At 44.6% G+C, this 16,499-nt stretch overlaps 1 protein-coding gene across 3 annotated transcripts in view; it reads right to left on the reverse strand.

Moving 5' to 3' along the window:
- The window catches only part of cabin1 (calcineurin binding protein 1), a 75,724-nt gene that overhangs the window by 58,132 nt on the left and 1,093 nt on the right, over positions 1–16,499 (reverse strand). For 2 of the 3 annotated variants that reach the window (XM_076270772.1, XM_076270774.1), the window contains 20 exons: positions 16,370–16,483; positions 16,136–16,270; positions 15,730–15,910; positions 15,206–15,335; positions 14,826–14,975; positions 14,022–14,515; positions 13,640–13,811; positions 11,509–11,639; positions 11,123–11,340; positions 9,201–9,273; positions 8,673–8,860; positions 8,327–8,467; positions 7,741–7,938; positions 7,125–7,367; positions 6,797–6,950; positions 6,376–6,488; positions 5,202–5,363; positions 1,185–1,409; positions 780–925; positions 278–539 (listed from right to left, as the gene is read on the reverse strand). In XM_076270772.1, the coding sequence (XP_076126887.1) occupies positions 278–539; positions 780–925; positions 1,185–1,409; positions 5,202–5,363; positions 6,376–6,488; positions 6,797–6,950; positions 7,125–7,367; positions 7,741–7,938; positions 8,327–8,467; positions 8,673–8,860; positions 9,201–9,273; positions 11,123–11,340; positions 11,509–11,639; positions 13,640–13,811; positions 14,022–14,515; positions 14,826–14,975; positions 15,206–15,335; positions 15,730–15,910; positions 16,136–16,270; positions 16,370–16,483 (3,630 nt within the window). The remainder of the gene's footprint in view (positions 1–277; positions 540–779; positions 926–1,184; positions 1,410–5,201; positions 5,364–6,375; positions 6,489–6,796; positions 6,951–7,124; positions 7,368–7,740; positions 7,939–8,326; positions 8,468–8,672; positions 8,861–9,200; positions 9,274–11,122; positions 11,341–11,508; positions 11,640–13,639; positions 13,812–14,021; positions 14,516–14,825; positions 14,976–15,205; positions 15,336–15,729; positions 15,911–16,135; positions 16,271–16,369; positions 16,484–16,499) is intronic. The other variant, XM_076270773.1, reaches the window with a different exon arrangement.

The following is a 16,499-nucleotide window of genomic DNA, read 5'->3' on the forward strand; positions in this document are numbered from 1 at the left end:
ATGTGGGTCACACAAGGTGAGCTTGCCAGAAATTCAGTTGCATGAATGAATGGACAAAACCACGAATACATGGAGCAACAAATGAAAACATGGCTAAATTAATTTGGACCCCACAGTATAAGCAGAGGTACACACACACACACACACACACACACACACACACACACACACACACACACACACACACACACACACACACACACACACACACACACACACACACACACACACACACAAGAGTGCCCCCTGTTTGTATGGAGAGGAACACTCGACTTACCTGTTTGACCAGATCTGGGGGCAGCTCGGTCTTCCACTGCTTGAGCTGGCGTGAGGCGAAGGAGTGCAGCGCGTAGGACATGGTGCCGTACTCGATCCACAGCGCCAGGTTGGAGCTGTCGATCTCCAGCGCCCGCCTGAAGCAGGTGAGCACAGCCAGGGAGTGTTTCCAGATGGGCCCGTCGCTCTTCAGCTCGTTGGAGTTCAGCTTGTCCTGGATCCGACTCGCCCGCGCCAATGCCATGCCTGCCCACGAGTCAAACCTTCAAACATAAAAAAAAAAAAAAAAAAAAAATTCGAAGGAAATGATGAGGATTATGGATTTGTCATGTTTAATCCAGGAATATAATGTGATGCTTGTGTAAAATGTTTTTGTATATATATATCTATGAAAATGTCACTGCCAAAGGATGCAAAACAAATTTCTGTGAAAACTGACAGCAAAGTTGCATCATATCATATATCTGTCCACTCCCTATTGAGTGAGTGCAAGTGTCCCGTACCGGTTAGGACACACACAGATGTCGCGCATGTAAAACTTGATGGCTTTGGACTGCTCCTTGTTCTTGAAATGATAATCTGCTAGGAGGTAGTACATCTCATTCACCAGTGGGGGCGCTGGAGGCGAGCCCTCTGGAAGAGCAGGCACCTGCAGAGGTACACGACACCACCAGAGATCATGAAAAATGACCAGTATTCTTCAGGGTATCTGAAAGGACATCATTTACATACAGGGACTACACAACAATAATGTGTTGACAAGTCACTGGAAACTGGAGTAGTAGATTACTAGAAAATAAGTCGCTGACCGGGCTATCAGACTGGACATAATCCGAACGCTGTTTCAAGTGTGTCTCTCTACAGTCACATCCTCACTGGTTTCCTAGTTGAGACCATTTTAAACCTACCTCAGAGATGCCCCTCACCTTCACGCCACCGCCATCAATGTAGTCGGAGACGTCGTCCATGGTCAGGGTCGGCACGTCACTGAGCGGCTCGATGCCCGAGAGGCGACGCAGCAGGTTGGCCAGGTCGGCGGACACAGTACTAGTTTTGTAGCTGTCAAACTCGGGCAGCGTCTTAGGCTTGAAGTAGTCAAACATGAAGAGGGCATTGCTCCACAGAAGTTCCACCTGTAAAACACAAATTTGATACCTTAAATCTGAACAAATCTTGATACCTTAATTGTTTGTAAAAAGTCAAAACAGCAGCAGGGAAACATATCAGTCATTCTTAAAGTCAGGTAATGGTATTTAGCAGTGACAGGATCCTGTTAAAATCATGACTGATAACTTACATCTGCACTTGGATACATAAACACTGCAGAGTCACCCTACCACTCCAGATTTCAGTGATTCTTTCTTCCCCATGCTATTGTTTTTTAAAGCCAGCCACTTGTTTGAAAAAAAAAGTGTTTTTTTCCTGACTTTCTACATCATTGAGCAAGCTGGCAGCAAATGAATATGAATGAAGAGGCAAAAGGGCAATAATATGAGTACTCAACCATCAGAAAGACACCGCAACCCAACGGGGTGACGCTAATGTTATTATTTACTTTCCAAACAAACAAGGGGCAGCAACGGCATTAACAGCAGCAGCATCTTGGAGCATTATGTACAAGATTGCTTTTCTTCCACTGAGGTAATAGCTGCTAAATGAGCTGGGTGTCTTGGAACAACAGTGCTCTGGGAAGCACACTCGCTTCTAATGACTTTAAGCCAAAGTGATGTATGCCCTGTTGAATCAAAAGAAACAGGCTGTTCCACCACAGAACCATAACACACGAATACAACAAGGCAGATTAGTATGCTATTCAAAATCGCTTTGGGAGAGAGGGACAGAGTGTGTGTGAGGAGTGGGAGCTTAAGTTATACAGCCTGCATGTCTTTTGTTCAAATATGGACTCGTAGAACACCGTGTAACCAAAGCCAATGGGCTCTCTTGTCTGAAAGGTTTGGCACCCAATACAATTTAGTAAACTTCAGCTATCCTCACTGTCCTGTAGCTAACTGCTCAGTGCGTGTACTCAAACAACTATTTTGTACGGAGTCTTGATTCTGGTAAACGGGGTAAACAAACAAGGTGACCTGGACCGAACCAGGAACAATTCCACCAGATCAACACAGTGCTTTGGGAGCCTGGGATGGAGGAGGGGGGCAATCTGAGTGGCTTTTGTGCTCAAATAACCTTCAACAAGCACCTTTAAAACATGAAGGTCATTATGCAGGTTATAATACATAGAAAAAATTGTGTTAGGCAGTACCATGCTCCATGGCTACTGCCTCAGCCACTTCCTGCAGAGCCAAAGAGTCCTAGCATTTCCACTTACTTTCTATATAATCTCATTATCTTGCAAAGCAAATCTGACTGACTACCGTTTCTTCCTGTGTGCAAAAAGTATTATGTGTTTTACAAAAGCTAGGGAGCTCATCTAGTACTGTTTAATTATATTACAATCTGTGTGTCTATGTTCGTGTGTGTGTGTGTGTGTGTGTGTGTGTGTGTCCTCCAGGTTCACATCTCATGTGTTTAAATGCAACATAAACACTCAGCCCTTTGTAGCACACTCAGGTCGACAGCCTGTAGGAGCAGTTCTTGAGCCAAAAGGATTAACGGCACTTGTTTTTGCAGTGCCCTACATTTGGAACCCTTAGTACAGGTGTGTATTAAGTCCCCAAATCATGATCTGGTTTAAGAGTGCCTTCAGTGGGCTCTTCACTACTTAACAAATACCTGTGAGTGGGCCTACAAACATCCAGGCTACACTGTCAGACACAGACAGGACAAAGCCCTGATGAAATGCTATTGATCGACTGTGCTTTGTTGGCTACATATCTTTGAACAAACACTTACCAGCGTTACCAAAATATACAAACCAGAAATATACAACCGATAGAGCGTGTTGACCGCTATAATTTCAACAGGAATCTTTTTCATGAGCTTGCTTGTTTTATTTGGCATGGATGAGTGCTGTTTGCTTCCCGCTGTGTAACAGACTGGCCTGGCCTGAGCAGTAACACAAACAAATTAGGGGGTGCCGTGTGAGGTAGAAGACTGGCAAACACTCCAGGCGACATGAGGGTCTGTTTTGTCCCCATGGAGAAGAATTGGTCATGAAACATGGCCAGCGTTTGATCTTGCGGTAAACACTTCTCCAAACATGAAGTCAGGCATTCTGTCTGATTCATTCTATGGCTGTGCTGTACCCATCCAGAGTTCACACACTCACACACACAAACACACACACACACACACACACACACACACACACACACACACAAGGGAGCCAAGTTCCCCTAGACGAGACTGCCAAAGCAAACCACACACACACAGAACGAGAGAGAGCGAGGGAAATGTTTCCGAAAAGCAGAGCAGCTCTTGGTCAGAGCTGTTGGGAAGGGTCAGGGTTTTCCACGGCAACTCTCCCGCTAGCAGAGGGCCCACAGTAAATATTTGGATGCTGGGAATGCCAGATAATTAATCCAATTCCGGACGTAATTAAAGTGAATCAATCTCCTGATTGCATGCAAATTCCTTATTTGTTTTTGCAGACAAACCCTGGGTCACACGAGGCCAAATATTTAATTAACTCAACGTCTGCACTCATTGACTGACAAACCAGTGAGATGGGGTGCCCACTATGCAATTAAAGCATACAGAAGCTGTTCCCAGTAGTATTGGCACTACGTGCCGTAGCGTGGTGAACTACAGCACTTCTGCCATTGCAAAATAATGGGGCAACTCACGTACGATGTGTGAGTGTGTGGGAGGGGAGCGACACTATTACTACAGCTTCGTAAAAAAAAACCTTTACGCATGTCAGATAACCATGAAAGGGTTATATAACGCAGATTTTCTGTACACTGTAGTGAAGTATGAGTGATCTGGCAAAGTGACAGCTCACCAGAGAGAACTGACCACAGAGAGAGTCGTCAAACTGTCGTCAAACTGCTTTTGAGTCCCACAAAAAAAACACAGATTTATAATGGCCTGTGAGACTGAAAAGACGCCCCTTTTTTTGGCATGTGGCAGTTGTGAAGTGGCTCAGCAGTGCTGATCAAGTGCAGGTGTTGCCCATACTGAGCCAGTGCTGCACAGCAGGTCTCCTCTGACTGCTGCACCCTGCCAGGATTTCTGCTACCAGAGTTTCACAGTTTCTGCTGAGAATAAGGTATTGTACTGACTTGGTGAGTCTATTTAGTTCTTCCCTTTTCAACTCTACAAAACGGTTTGTTTAAAGGGAGTAGAATAATATAATACACAATATATTTCCATGATCGTGTGACGGGCTAAAGCATGTCTTTAATGACTAATGTTATCCAAGTGGTGGAGTCAGGCTAATCATGAGACCAGTGCTGGTGCAATCAGGTGCAATCAACCCTGAGTTCACATATGGCATACACCAGAGCCTCTGTCTTCATACAGTATTCCTGCTAACTGACCTATTTAGGCAACATATGCAGATGTAAATTAGCCTGAGGCTAACTCTGGTACAATGCATCATTGCATTTATGTTTAAAATTGTACATGGCCCCTAATAAATAAAATAAAAATAATAATAAATATATTTATAAATATAAATATATTGTTTTCCTCTCTCAATCATTTCTCTTATTATTATTTATCTTTACCAGTTAGCTAGTCAGACTAGTTGGACTTGGTAGACTTCTCTGCACGAGAATGACGGAAAGGACTGTGGAGGGGGAGAAAAGAAAGTCATCATATATGCCAATCTACCATATAAGAGACATCATATATGCCAATCTACCAGATTTGCACACTCAGTAAAGCAACGTTCAAAAACATTTGTAAGCTGTCACGCAGCATGAGCTGTTCGAACGTGCTGCATGAGAGCAGCAATCGCGACAGCTGCTGAGAAGTGCGGCGTGAGCTTCCACGTGGTGTCGTGGGCGCCAGGGTCTCACCTGTGGTGCCGAGTGCTCCTCCAGGTAGCGGGGCTTGCTCTTCTTGCTGGGGTAGGCGTACAGACAGTAGAAGCACTGCTCCAGGGCCATCTCCAGCTCCTCCTTATAGGGGTGGGCCTCATTAGCCCTTAGGACCTTCACCTCCTTCTCCAGGACACACACCTGCCACACACAAGACAAGAAAAATACTCACAATTCACTTTGGGTTTATTAAGACGTAAGCCTACTTAGTAAAATTCATATTTATATTATACAATAATATACGTAACCTGGGTGTCGTAATTGATGACTGACTTAACTTCTCTGAGCATGTAGCATCAATTGCAAAATCATGTTGGTTTATCCTTTACAACATTAGGAAGATCAGACCTTATCTGACAAGATTCCACACAACTTCTTGTACAGGCCATGGTTATCTCTAAGCTGGGCTATTGTAATATACTGTTAGCCGGCCTACCTGCTTGTGCAGTAAGATCGTTACAACTGATTCAGAATGCTGCAGCAAGCCTGGTCTTCAAACAGCCAAAGAGGACACATGTAACTCCATTCCTAGTTACTGTCCACTGGCTCCCTATAGTGGCCAAAATTAAATTTAAATCTCTCACTTTGGCACTAACTGGATCTGCTCCCTGCTATCTCAGTTCAATTATCCAGATGTACATTTCCAACCGCCCACTGCGGTCTTCTGATGAGCGTCTGTTGTGTTTACCAGCCATAAACGCTAGGTCAAATTCAAGACTCTTTTCTTCAGTGGTTCCATTTTGGTGAAATTCCCAGTATTCTCCCATCCTGTGATAGATTTTGATTGAATTTACATTGTTGTTTATTATTGCTATTCTCCTTAATGTAGTCTTACCAACCTACCAACTTTTTACTGTTAAATTGAACTATTATATTGTTGTTATTTGTATGTCGCTTTGCTCAAAAGCGTCCGCCATAACCATAACCATAATATGACAACATATTACCTACAAACGTAAATTACAAAAAAATAGCCTCCACTTGCATGGCTTAAACACAGGAGACAGTAAAAGTGGGGTGCCTAGTAACTGTACACTACAAGTGAAACGCTTCTAATCACCCCGGGTATTAGAATTTACATAAAAAGCTAATTTGTCATTCTTGTGATCTTCCGTTCTGTGAGTGAATGAGTAAACTGAGTGAATGATCTCACGTAGAACTTGAGCAGAGCCCCGTTGGAGTTGCAGCACCAGGAGCGGCGGCCCAGGTACTCATGGGCCGTGTTGAGCAACATCAGCGAGGAGGGCAGCATGGGAGTCTCCACTTCTGCAGGGGTCAAAGGTCAGCGAGGACAGGACAAGAGAGACAACACAGAACACAACAATGAAGAAATTGTCTCCAAACATGACTGTGGTCTCTTCTATGATACACTCATCAATTTTGAACAGCTTCATCATGTAAGACCTTGGCTGAACTGAATCTGTAACAGCTGCAAATCAGCATGGATTTAATGCACACACACACACACACACACACACACACACACACACACACACACAGGCCTAAACTCATCAGCTGACAGTGGACTGGTTACAAGGAGACTGGAAAGTGTCCCAGTGAGTCCCAGGCCTCACCGTCCTCGTCCTCCACAGACATGCGGCGGTGCATGGTGCAGTGGAAGGCCACCTCCTCATGCTTGATGATGTGGTGCAGCAGGATCCAGGGCAGCACAGAGGAGAAGTGGGGCTCTTTGGGGTCGTCAGGCAGCGCCATGCTGCAGTCGATCAACTACGGAAGATTATGTGGAAGATTAAGGAAGATTAATCGCTTTTTGTCCAAAGGGACTTCTTGGAAAAAATATTGGAATAAATATTAAAATTACAAACGTGCTTGGGGAAAAAAAACCTTCTGAACAAATAGAACATTAAAATCCCAAATGTGGCTGTGAAGGCTGAGACTGACCTGGATGAGGTTGTTGGCCAGCCGGGCCATGTTGGCGGAGCGAGGCAGGTTGCTGAGGATCTGTGGCTCCTCGGTCAGGCAGCTCTCGATACCCCCCAGCAGCTTGGTGATGGTGCTCACCCACTCCTCCTTACTGGAGGGGCAGTTGGGAAGCACGTCGTTGAGCTGCTGCACAGCTTCGTTCAGCGCCACTTCGGAACATTCCAGACACTGCTTGTAGTCCTTCTGCTTTAGCAGGGAATTCTGGGTGAAAAAAAAGTGACATGGTGAAGGAGAAGGGGTAAAGGCTGAGAAACCATACTTTCATCTACAAAGGCCTAATTTTTCTAATGATTACTGATATGACTCTATGATAAATCTCAACAACAGTTAACATTCCAGTCCCTCCCATGCCAAACCATAACCGTGCTGCATTGCATGTCTAAAATGGAATACTTTAACGCAGTTCTACGGACCCTTTCAACAATAAAAACAAAAACAATGCTTGAACGTTCTATTTGGTTCCCAATGTACTTCCTCATCATTAAGATAACATACGGAATGTTAAAACGGAAGCCTTGTCGGGCCAAATATGATGCTGATAATGGAACTCTCTTGAAAGGGTCTACAGGCCCACCTGTAGCAGCAGCAGCTGGGTGGGCCTCTCTGGCGCAGAGCTGATGAAGTCCAGGGGCTGGACGCGGCCCGCACCCGGCCCGCCACTCAGCGTGGGCTGCAGCAGCCGCACCACTGCCGCATAGTCACCGGACTCGTACAGCCGCTGGATCTCCTCCAGGGACTGGCAGCGCTCCAGGCTCTTCAGCTTCTTATCAATCTGAACCCCACAACCACAGATAGAGAGAGAGAAAGAGAGAAAGAAAGAAAGAAAGAAAGAAAGAAAGAAAGAAAGAAAGAAAGAAAGAAAAAGATAGGCAGGGGTGAAGCTTTGTTTTTTATCGTGCTGCCACTAAAAGTTTTTAACTAAGAGTTTTCTTTTAAAACCTTTCTAAATAACAACAATCTGCTTTTAAGTTGACACAACAGGACTGACCGAACTCTTAAACCTCTACACCAAGCCAAGAGTTTCCATCCATCACAAACTACTGTAATGACGCTTTCCTAATTCAATGTACTGTTCCCAGCTGGCAATACCAATAATGACAGTCATGCGCCAACTCTCTAAATGCAAGTCAACTCAATGGAATGCCTGTGGAAGGACTGACCTCCTCCAACGAGATGGTGCCGTCCGCTCGCAGGTTAGGCAGAACGATGGTGAAGTTCTCCTCCTCGCTGCCGCTCTGGTGTTTGCTATTCAGGATACCTGTGCAGACGTCATAGCTGTCCAAGGCCTCGTCCATCTCGCCCTGACAGAGCACATAGAGACAATAGATCAGGAACATATAGAGCACCCATACACCCACGCACGCACGCACACAACATGAAGTCTCACTCAAATCCGACTACTTCACTGGGCTTTAGAGCGCATGTGCTTGCTGTTTCAATGACTGGCTGCTGACAAGTCCCAATTGACCCTCACAGTTTCTCATCAGAGCTGTGACAGGCCCTCACCTGCAGAGTCAGGAAGCGGGCCTTGTACCAGTAGACCCGCACCACATAACCCCACCAGTCGTCCCCGAACACGTCCCTCTGGGAGGAGGCCAGGGCCATGAGCAGCAGGTCCGACTGCTGGTGCGGCCCGGGGAAGTCTGGCTCAGTATCGTCACTGGACTGGCCCTGGATGTGCTTCCTTGGGGACACTGGAAACGTGAGGTAAAGAGAGTTGAGTGGCATTCTGAGCTGCAACCTCAATGACTGTAAGAGATTGGATGGTTTTCAAAAGGGCAGCAACATCTGTTGAATGTGAGGTGATCTTAGCAAATGTGGGTCGGCTCTGGGAAGAATTGGAGGGGGTTTATGTTTAATACTCATGCTCTGGCTCCAAAAAGCACAGTGTGCAGAATTTTGCACAATAGTCCATCTATGATGTTTCGATCCAAATCCAAATTGAATGCAGATTTTAGCGCTGAACTATGGATTTTACTATGGATGGACCCAAGTACATTTTGTCAGACAGGGTTTGTACATGTTAGAACTTACCCAACTTGCCCTTGGCCTGGGACCACCTCTCCAGCTGCAGCTCCATACATGCCAAGCTCATCATCATCATCTCCTATGGAAACCAAACAAGCACACCAACGAACATGTGGAATTCAGTACAGTGTTTAATGACACTAAAAAGCCATTTTACTGAAAACAGGATGACAGGCTTCAAAATCTGGGTCAGTGTAATGATGACAGTTTGCAAAAGAACTCCTCACAGTTCCCTGAAATATAGGAAAATGGATCAAGCAACCGAATGTTCTCACCCTACACATTTTGAACTACTTCATGCCTTTGGCACCACTTCCTTGCCCATCTCACAGACTTACATGTGAAATTCACAACATTCTCAGTGCTATTACACAAGTTTAACGTGTTTATGGAATGTGGGCAAATTACATTGCTGTGATTTGCCCACACTGACAGCTCAGTTTCTCAAGAGAATTTCCACGGGGCTTCCCATAGCACACAAGAGCGGTTCCAACAAAAATGGCCGCCATGTTGGTCTCAGCTGCGGAAGATGATCCAGCGTTCTTTTAAGATCAGCGATTCATACACACATTGTATAGAGTTACACCAGGTTACTCTATACAACCACAGGTGGCACTGTGGTAACTCCTCACAAAACATGTTCATGTGCATTCAACTACATTGTCAGCTACAGCATGTTCATGTGCATTTTGCCCATGTTCAGGGTGGAAAATAAAAAAGAAAGATTTGCATAAGACAAGTCAAATTGGTGTCTTTAAAAAGAAGGGATCATGGAGAGTGAAAGAAACAATATAAAAAAATCTTTGTATATTCCCAAGGTGTTAAGGCGCTCTGAAAATGAGAACCAAAATTATTTTTCAGACTTGTGAGGTCTGCTGTTCAGACCCTGAAGGAATGTATGTTCTGTTCATTGCTTTTTGTGAGAGTGTTTCTACTTATCTCAATAAGGGAAATAAATTAAGAACCTATGTTGAGTACAAATATGTCTTCTGAAGGCCTAAACAGAGCCCAGCCAAAAACTCCAATACAATTTTGATCAACTTTGAGGGAGAGCTATGACCATGCAGGATCATCCAGACCAAATGTGACAATTTTGCTACCTACTATTCCTATTTATGTACCAGCATGCACAATTTGAGCCTCCTACATGGTTTAGTGTGAACTGGCTTGTGAACTTTAAAAAAAAAAAAAAAAAAAGAGGCTGAACAAAATCGACACCCCCCTCCCCCTGTAAAACTGGCTGTATCTTGGAAAGTATTGATCTTACATAAAAGTCATTTTACAGTGTGTCTCCTGGATAACATAGGTACACCTGGTAATTTTTACAGAATTTTTTGAGACCTAAGTGCGTGGGCCCTGGTTGAATTGACGTGGAATGACCCATGTGTAAAACCAGAGCTTTTGTCTGGTAGAGATCACCGTTGCCATGGAAATGTTTACTCTCATCTTTACCAATGTTGGTTTGCTCTGTCGAACAAGACGGCTACCAAGGCAATCAGGAGCAATGCGTGGCCATCCGATGAAAACTGTTTTTCTCACTTTGAAAGTTGAATTGTAAAACGGTAGGAAGTTAGTCATCTTGTTGTCTTACATTCAAAAGGATCATTATCATTAGGTTGGAAAATGTATCATTCCCAATGGCTAATGGGATGAGTAGTTCTTTGCTCAAACATTATAATATATACACAGTCTTGTACCTTTTTTTGACGAAACAAAATGCTGTATGATCACGATTTACGTCATAGCTGGTCAGCCTAAGGCAAGGCCTAAAACACTTTAAATACAGTTTTTTTTTTCCAGATGACAAATGGGGAAATGCATAGGAAACCTACATGTGCTGACTGTTGAGCTCTGTAGCACATGAAATTTAACATCTTCCCTTTGCATAACTGAAATGAACCTTTGAACTCTACATTTGGAGTGCGTACCCTGAGGTGCTGGTCACTGCTCTCATTGTGCAGCGGGTTGGGCAGGCCGATGCTGTGCTTCCTCCAGCAGTGGTAGACGTCCAGCACCACGGCGCTCAGGCCCGGGGGCCACAGCTCCACAAACCTCTGACCCACCGCCTTCAGGTAGCGCATCATCAGCTCCAGAATCCCGCCGTTGCTCATGTTGCTGAGCAGGAAGTTGTGGACATCCTGGCGCTCTGAGGAGACAGGGGTAAAAGACAATTCCAGAATTTCTGAATTTCCCATATAAACATAATAAACAACTATTGAAATACAGGCCCAGGGTAATATATAACTCTTCCATATTGTTCCACTATACCATGTTCCATATAGCTGAAGAATGTAGCCAGTGCTATCTGACTTACCCTGTTCCATAGAGCCAATGTACTCAGTGGGGGCTCCACTGGCTCCAGGCTCTTTGTTTCCTTTGGCATCACACTGGGTGTCCATATTGCTCAGGCTTTCATCGTCATCCTCCGGATCAAATTTCCTCAGACTGCCAGGAGGAGAAGTGACCAGTGAGCACAGGTCATAAAGACATAAATAACACAAACCCCTAATCATACATGTCAGTGCTACAGAAAACGCAGGTGTACCACTGGGCTGGACTTTGGGTTCTTGGATCTAAAGACACTCGAAAGACGACGTTTTACGGTTCTTAAGTAAAAGATGGTGTCCCAAACGATTATTTATAAACAATTAATCTAACGATTATTTGGCTAGTTATTTTAGGGTGCCGCATCAGCATGGCGTATCAGACAGAATAGTCTGACATGAGATATGTGCGACACCAGGTTTGTATGTTAACATTTTTGCACAAAGGTGAATAGATTTGTAGCACCAGCCACAAAATCTGTAGCATCATTATAAAACCTTTAAAATCTCTAAAAACAATCACAAGTAGGGCAGTTCATCAATTGCAACTGGACTTATAAAAGGTCATGCACACCTGTAGGCTACATTGTATTTGGGAAAGGCAGTATCAGCATGATGTATTATTATTATTATTATTATTATTATTATTATTATTATTATTTTAAAACAAAACAATCCCTGTCAGTTCCATGCAGTTTTCAACACCTATCAGAAAGAGAGGTCATGCCATGGGTTTTTGTGAACGTTTCTTACAACATGCAAGATTTTATTCATGTTTAGGCTAGTTCATATAGTCTTTTGATTAGATTAGAGTATATTTGACTTTATTGTCATTGCACAAGTGAAATACCAGTAGCCTAAAACAAAATGCAGCTTTAGTCTACATCTAACCAGTGGTGCAAATGATTAGGTTAATGTCCAAAAGGGCATCCATGAAGTGCGTCACTAGACTGTTCCATAATACAGTACCTGAAGGTCTGTGACTAAAGCAGCCCTAACAAAAGTGTCGAAGTTTTTTTTCTTTTTCAGAACCTTTAGTGTTCTTGTATAGGCTAATTAAGCACTAGGCCCAGTAAGCTAGACTGGTGTTATGTTACGCATGAATCATGAACTGGGTTCAAATTTGACAGATAGAAGTGAACATTGTCAGCGGACTTTTTTTCTTTGACGTTTTAACTGAATGGTGGTGTCTGGGTTTTCAGTTTGTTTTAAACTAAAAAAAGCAAAGGGACAAGGCGATTGTCATAGACGTTTACAGAGATCTGAAGAATGCACCTCGGCCCGGTCGGAAAATACTTTCGCTTTAGGCAAAAACACTTGCTGGGCTCGGGAGAACAATTCGCAAGGATAGTTTGGATAGCCTACTATGTACACACACACGTGGGCATGCTTTTTAATCGCGTAGACTATTACAACCAAGTTGGAATCACAGCACATCGATTCTCCTCTCATGTATGCTACCCACACGCGTACAAACAAATAAGCGTCTCATTCTCACGCATGCATAGCCATAGGCAAAACTGTATCGCACTGGTGTTACGTTGGTAGCCTTATGATTAACCTATGATTAGGCCCAATTCACACCAAAGATTCGCGATAAGATGAGCTGCAACATTCTATAAACCAGCAACTTGCTGCAACATTCTAAAACCTTGCAACTGTGACATGGTGAATGTTTCGCGACGGCTTGCAACAACGTGCAACATCTAATTCACACACGCTGCAACTTTTTTCTGCAAGGTTGTGTCTCATTGTGAATCTTTAGTGTGAATTGGGCCTTAATCATCCATTGCACAGAATGTTTTTTGTAGCACATGCAACAAATATGTTTAACTACAACCCTGGATACATCTCTCAAAGTGCGCTCTAGAATGTTTGGCTTAAATCGGGATGTATGGGTGCGTTGATAAATCTACGTTGCAAATAGTCGACGCAAATTATTCACGTCAACGAATTTATGTAATGGATTACGTTGAATACGTCGACTAATCGTCCCAGCTCTAGGTGTCATTGCCATCAGATATCAGACTCCCTGAAAATAAGCAAGCAAGCAAACAAACAAACAAACAAACAAACAAACAAACAAACAAACAAACAAACAAACAAATAAAAGGACCAAACCTTGATGGAAGAAATTTGATCAACAGCTCCTGAAAATCTATCTTTTCTTCCTTTTTGCATTTGGTGTTCCGAACTCGAGCTGATCGTCGCTTGGCGGTCTCTCCACTGTCCTCTACGACCCGCTTCCTCTTGGGGGCTTTCTTTGCCTTATCTCCCAGCACAGGATCTACCCCTGAGGAGAAGAAAAACAACATTGCTCGATGGCAGTACGTCATTTCATGGAGATCACCTTGACTCTGGTTGAGGCAAAAAATACAGTAATCTTCTTATTAATGCCCAGAGACAGAGACAGAGAATGGAGAAAGACAGATAAATATGTGTGTGTGTGTGTGTGTGTGTGTGTGTGTGTGTGTGTGTGTGTGTGCGTGCGTGACCTACTGACCTACTGGAGCAGTGGTGTTGATCTCCACCGTATTCTGGCTGTGGGGGATGAGGGCAGGGTTGGTGGGCTGAAGAGGAGGGGGAGGAGGGAGCTCTGTCTGTGCCTGTGTCTGTACCAGACCCTCAGCCTGCATCATCTGTGTCTGTGTCTGTATCTGTATCTGTGTCTGTGCCTCTCCAGGGGCCGTAGGTCCCGGAGTGACCAACTGCTCGGCCATGGAGGGCTGCGAGGAGCTGGGGCTGCAGCTGCCCTGCTGGGAGAGGGCCTGTGGCTCACTGACCGGGGTGGGCGGTTGCACAGGAGCCTGGCATGGAGGCGGTGGTGGAGGCAGCGGTGGAGGCAGCGGTGGAGGCAGTGGTGGCGTACGCTGGAGGCAGCGCTCCAGGTCCTGGTACTCTGACAGATTGATGCGCCGGCCAAGGCTCGGACGCGGTGGATCGCAGGTGGTCTGGTGCCGGTACATGGCCACCAGACTCTCTCCGACACTCTTCCACCTGGACAACGAGATGAACAAAGAGACCGTCACATCCGCGGCACTCCACGTGAAACAGCATTTTACATCTACTTAGTCTGACTGATTTAAAAAAATAAAATAAATAATAATTCATGGGTTTAACTACATCCTAGAGATAATGTTAATCAGCAGGGCAGTAGTACTGCATGATCTACACTCGTCAACTGAGGTACTGATGGCACCTTCATTTTAACAGCCAATTGCATTCTGGACTATTTGCCAACTCTCAAAAACAAAATCTCAGAATTTTAACACTGTGTGGAGGATAAGAGAGCAGAGTGGTTTCTCACGTGAAGTATTTGATGGGCTGCACCAGGATCAGGTCAGGCTTGGGCTCACGGACGTTCAGAGCCTGCCGGCGCCTCCTCAGCTCCAGCGCCTCCTGCACGATGGATTGCACCTCCTCCTCATCCACGTCCACGTAATGCACAGACATGTGGCTACAGGAAAAACACAATGGTACGTGTACTAAATGTGCACTGGGAAAGAATCTCGGACTGCGTCTTTAATTAAGTGTATGTATGTATCATTACTATGGTATAGTCTAAAAGATGCTTTACAGAAATTACAGCCTAAACCTTCCTAATAACATACTGGTGAGGCAAAAGGCATTTTAAAACAAATTTGGTGTCACTTCCACATAAAACAACAATAAAACAGCAAGACCCACCATTTGGAGAACATTTTCATCGAGTCCCTTTTTAGACAGGGCTGCTCCTGAAAGATTTTCTGCTTTAGCACTAAGCCCTTAGTGTAGCAGTGATCCTTCTCCAGGGCTTTGCAGATGTGGTACAGGCAGCCTTGGCATGGCAAAAAATGTGACAAATATACATGCTCTCTCTTACATTTGCCATCTCATATTATAGTTCCTGAGACACATATGCAGTTATCGCTTCTGAAAAACTCAAGCAATCAACCAAAACACAAGGGTTAATTTATTCAAACACAATATTAGATTTTTATGTTGGCAGTAGAGCTAGCAGCCAGGCTCTATGACCATTTAATAACAATAATTAATAATCACTCCTTGAGCTACATTTACAACAAGAGGAGATTACGCTACTAAACCCTGTTTCTTCCAAACACCAATACTGGATATTACTCCAGAGAGCGTGCCCATATACAACGACTGCCCTGTGTGGGTGAACAGTTCACCAACAGAGAAGGGGGTCATTTTCATATAACGTCACTCACAGCTGTAGTCGCTGATTGTGTAGAGCACAGTGATGAGGTTGTCCAGGCAAGGCCAGTGGTCAGGGTTACAATGGAGCCCCTCTTCGAAGGCGTGGCGGGCCAGGGGAATACGCACCAGGCGCAAGGCCACCTGGCCAATCTTATACCACATGTTCACATCAGTGGAGTCTAGCATCACAGCCTGCAGGAGCAGAAAAGTGAAGAAAGGAGCTAGCTGAATTGCAGAAGTTTGTGTTTCAGCAGTAGACAAAGTAAATATGGGGTATGTCCATTCCAGAGAATTCACAGAAAATGGGACAGTTAGCTTATATTTGTGATGATGACAGCATTTCAGGACTGTGAAATACTGAGAGCCACCTAGTCTTAAGTTAAATTTACATCATGACCTCCAACATATCCTCATCACCTCCAGGTAGAAGTCCATGGCCGTCTCTAGGTCATCTCTCTGCACAGCCAGGCTGGCCAGGTTCTTGTAGGTGGAGTACTTCAGCATTAGCCCGGGGTGCTTAAGCCCCACCTTCTCATTCTCGGAGGGCTGTGCCTGCCAACACAAAACAGACAATACAGAAGCCAGGGATTTAGAGATTCTGTGTGGTGCAACATCATTCACCCCTCTTCTGCTTTGTGATACCGTCCTTACCTCTTTGAGAAGAGGAGTTTTGAGGAGCTCATGGTACGCCTTGGCAGACTCTTCAAACTTGTCATGCTTCTGCAGGTCCAAGGCTTTGTGATACAGTGCAAAGGCCTCAGCTTCCTGTAAATTAAAAATG

Source organism: Alosa pseudoharengus, unplaced genomic scaffold (assembly GCF_046254945.1).
Source record: "Alosa pseudoharengus isolate Yale_2024_CS ecotype anadromous, Long Island Sound unplaced genomic scaffold, YU_APseudo_1.1 YU_APseudo_1.1_scf_6, whole genome shotgun sequence".
NCBI lineage: Eukaryota > Metazoa > Chordata > Actinopteri > Clupeiformes > Clupeidae > Alosa > Alosa pseudoharengus.